Here is a 3868-nt window from a genome sequence, read left to right on the forward strand (position 1 = left end):
TGTCCATTGGACTCTGAAAATTCAGACAAGCTAGTCATTCATCCATCCATCAACTATATATGAAAGCAAAATAAAATTATTCTATTTTCTCTGGAGTAACACAATCTATGATTACAATCTAGCCTAATTATTTCATCTAGAAATTTCCTTTTTTTTTTCTTTTTTTTAATAACAAACAGAAAAAGTAAAGAGAGTTTTTAAATAGATTCTTTTAAAGATAAAAATGAAGGTCTCGATAAACCTATTATTAAATCATGCTAGTCCAACGAGTTTCTTTCAAATTGTTTTAAAAAGTAATTCAATTAAATTCAGATGATTCGACAAGTCAAATTATTATCTAATTAACCCGGTTTAAATGAGATTTTTTAAAAAAATTTCAAAACAACATCATATAATTTTTTTCTTTTAAAAATAAAACTAGAGTAACTTGCTTATTCATGAATATACTTGGCAAATCCACGTCGGGCATAGTCAAACCTCTTATATCTATGACCAGCATAAACAGTAAAATGTTTTTACTAACAACCCGACTGCAGAGTGTTTCCATTTTTTTTTCTTTATTATTTACTGGGCTCGGCTTATTAGGCCCGCTATCACCTTCAGTTTTAATTTCCCTTGCCTTGGCCCACCCCATCCAAAAAGAAAAAGAAATATTTCAATATCACTTCCATTACCTCAAATTAATTTTTCCTGTTACTTGACAGTGAAGAATATCATCCAACCAACTTGCAATCTGGAACTATCACAATAATAAAAATTAATGCTAGCAAGACAGTGCCTTTCCGTCTTACTACAATATTCCAACTTCAATTTCGTAAATTGCTTACTTTTATGCTTCTAAAGGGTTTTCAGTTCTTGTGTAGTACCAAGACAATGCCAAAAGATTATTTTTTTTCCCTGTCATTCATCCAAAGCATATTCGCAGCTCATTAGATGAATGTCCAGCTTTGACCAATGCCCTTTATGGACTGAAAAGAAGAAGCAAACTTGTTCCTGAACATTATGAATAAAGGAAAGCAACATAGACAATGATAAACAAAACTTGAGTGGCATGCCGTTTCATCTGAAATTGCAGTTGGCCTGTGTAAGCCTCACTTGTTGCGAAAGAGAGACTAAAACCTGAGACCTCTTGGAAGAGAGGGAAATGGATGTTAGTTGAGTTACAAGCTCATTAACATATGCCTGACGTGTTTGTCTGCAGTGTATCGGCAGATAGTTCCTGTGTTGGTGAACCTGAGATGCATTGCAGCAAGTATATATCAGAAAGCAGTACATTATCTGACCGTATAAGCAGGTAAAAAAATATTTTTTTAGACTTCAGGAGCATAGAAAACATATATTTTACTTTGCATGTAATGAATAATGTTACCAAATCGAATCCTAAAACATCTTGAGCAAAATAAAATGATTATAAGACACTAAGAACGATCAAAAGCTTTCATGACCAAAAGTAAATACTTACGTTAAATGCCAAGGCTATCCATGACGGGAAAACTTTTGCACTTCCGATTCAACTTTCCTGACACTGTCCACAATAACTTGAATTTTTGAAGCCAGTTCTTCTGCTTCCTCCACAACGTTGTTCATAAAACTGAGTAATTTTTCACGATAAGTTGCACATAATTGCTCCTGATGCTCTAACTCTTGAGTAAGCTCTTCAATTTTCTTATCCTTGCCACCCTACATGCTCAAAAAAGCAAACAATTTGCTAAGGTAACTAAATCAAATCACAGTAAATATGTGAAGCTAGATTGCATAGATGTTTTGTGCCTGCTGATTCTGCATAACTCAAGGAGCCACCAGAAAAGGTTCACTGGACTGTCCGTCCAGCCATATTGCAAATATGGATGCCATTGGAGACATGCCAGCAAATATCATACTCATACAGAAAAAATGGTTAAAACTCTGCAAACTGTTTATCCTGATGCAATTATTTAATTCAATGAAAACACAGAGCATACAATAAATGCATACAGCTGCGGAAACGCCCAAGAAAGGTAATAGGAGCAGTCCAATTAAGAGCCACATTCAACAACGTGACTGGTAATTAACGTGATGTAAGAGCAGCAAACAAGAGGTTTAGATGTAGTTAATGGCAGGGCTAAGAGTTAAATGTGATATGATGACATGGTGTCATGCATATCCGAGCAAGGACCATAAGTAGAACATCCTGTCATGCTTGCTGAGATATGGTAAGCCTAAGGCCACATACACCGGTTGAAAGTGTTGAAAAAAACAGCCACCCTTCTCTATTCAAGAACTATTGCAATCTTTGAAATAGCACTTGATTGATTCACAGAGAAACAGTCTTTTTACACATGCATGTAGTTGTCCGGTTTCTTTAAGCAATGAGAAAGCTAGATAAATGCAAATCGGGAAACGCCGATTTGACCAGGCCAACCATCACCATATACATAAGCCACAGAAATTCCCTCCCACTTTAACTTTTTGAGGAGGAGCTAAATTCATATGCGAGAGAAAAACAAAAGCTGTCAGCACAGCGAAACCCATCTCAAGTTTTATACTGCAGAATATACATACCACTAATACTGGCGATTGTAGTTTCAGAAAGGCAACATTGGTGGAAAACTTTGGGCTGCTTCACCCACCTAAGAGTTGGGGAAACAACTAAACCTGTTCTAAATAAGTATAACAAAAGGTAATGACACCAAGAAATCATGCATTGGCATTTGGCACCGAGAGAGAAAGAGAAATACACAAAATATATTTCCCCAGAAAGATAAAAAAAAAAAAAAAACCTAGCCCGGCTGATGAAAATGATTGTTGAATAGATTCTAATTCTATGAACAAACAAAGAAGCAAGGAGTTGAGAGTTGAGATACTAACCGATGAACTGAATCCAGAGGTGGTGACAACTAAAGGATGATTATGATCCTTTTCAAATCTAGTAACCACCCATTTTCCAGACTTCTCCATTTTAACCAAGATTGTAGCTTTGCAACCATCTCGTGCACTGGGCCTAGGCTTCTTGTCCGGGCCAACATCAGTCCTGTGATTAGGAGAAAAACCCTGTTTGTTACATCCAAGACGACGAGCAAGAGTTCTTCCATCAATCCCCGAACGTCGACGTTGCATAACACGCACAGCAAATCCTACCCGTCTGGCATACTCTGTGTAGAATCTCCTGGCAGCATCTTCAGATTCAAATTCCATACCAACATCCGGTTCTGCAATTCCATCTCCAACAGTTTCTTCTTCTTCGACACAACAAGTAGAAGTGTCAACGACACCCTTGTCCAAATCCACTGATACAGTCATTAAAACATACCATCATTAATTCTTTCCTGTTCCAATTACCTTAATAAAAAAAAAACCATGCTGTTCAAAAAATTAATGTAATCGAAATTGCGGAGTTGAGCAGAGGGAAAAGGAGAGAAGAACTTACTGGGTATCGAAAGAGAGGGTGGACGGGGAGTGGAGGCATCAAATAGAATATTTGATATATCCAATTAATGTTGAAAATAAGGCCAAGCTAAGAGATTATGATAGTTAATAATTATAGAATTAAAATAGGCATTACGAGGGATTCACACGTTTACTAATCTTATTTTGGAAGAAGAAAAAAAATATAAATAACGATTTAGTTTTATTTTATCTTTATTTCTTAACGATCTCTCTAGTTTAAATATTTTATGTTTTCATGTATAAAAGTTTTGAAATCCGGTCTATTAGTCGATCCGATCTGAGATTCGAGTCATGAGTTTTACTCGAATCACCCGAATCAATTTTATTTTTCAAATTAAAATAATGTTATTTTAATAAAAAAAAACAAAAAAAATAATTAATGGATTATAATTGATTTTTTAACCTGATTTTACTAGTTTACTAGATCAATCGGTTAGATCAG

At 35.4% G+C, this 3868-nt stretch overlaps 1 protein-coding gene across 1 annotated transcript; it reads right to left on the bottom strand.

The window, feature by feature from the left end:
• Positions 1 to 810: 810 nt before the first annotated feature.
• On the bottom strand, positions 811 to 3493 carry LOC133681989 (protein FAR1-RELATED SEQUENCE 5-like). Its single transcript, XM_062105207.1, has 4 exons — positions 3407 to 3493; positions 2848 to 3266; positions 1463 to 1680; positions 811 to 1233 (listed from the first exon to the last, which is right to left on the bottom strand). Coding segments are annotated over exons 1-3 (624 nt in total). The 5' UTR covers positions 3408 to 3493; the 3' UTR covers positions 811 to 1233; positions 1463 to 1476.
• Positions 3494 to 3868: the final 375 nt, after the last annotated feature.

Source organism: Populus nigra, chromosome 2 (genome assembly GCF_951802175.1).
Source record: "Populus nigra chromosome 2, ddPopNigr1.1, whole genome shotgun sequence".
NCBI lineage: Eukaryota > Viridiplantae > Streptophyta > Magnoliopsida > Malpighiales > Salicaceae > Populus > Populus nigra.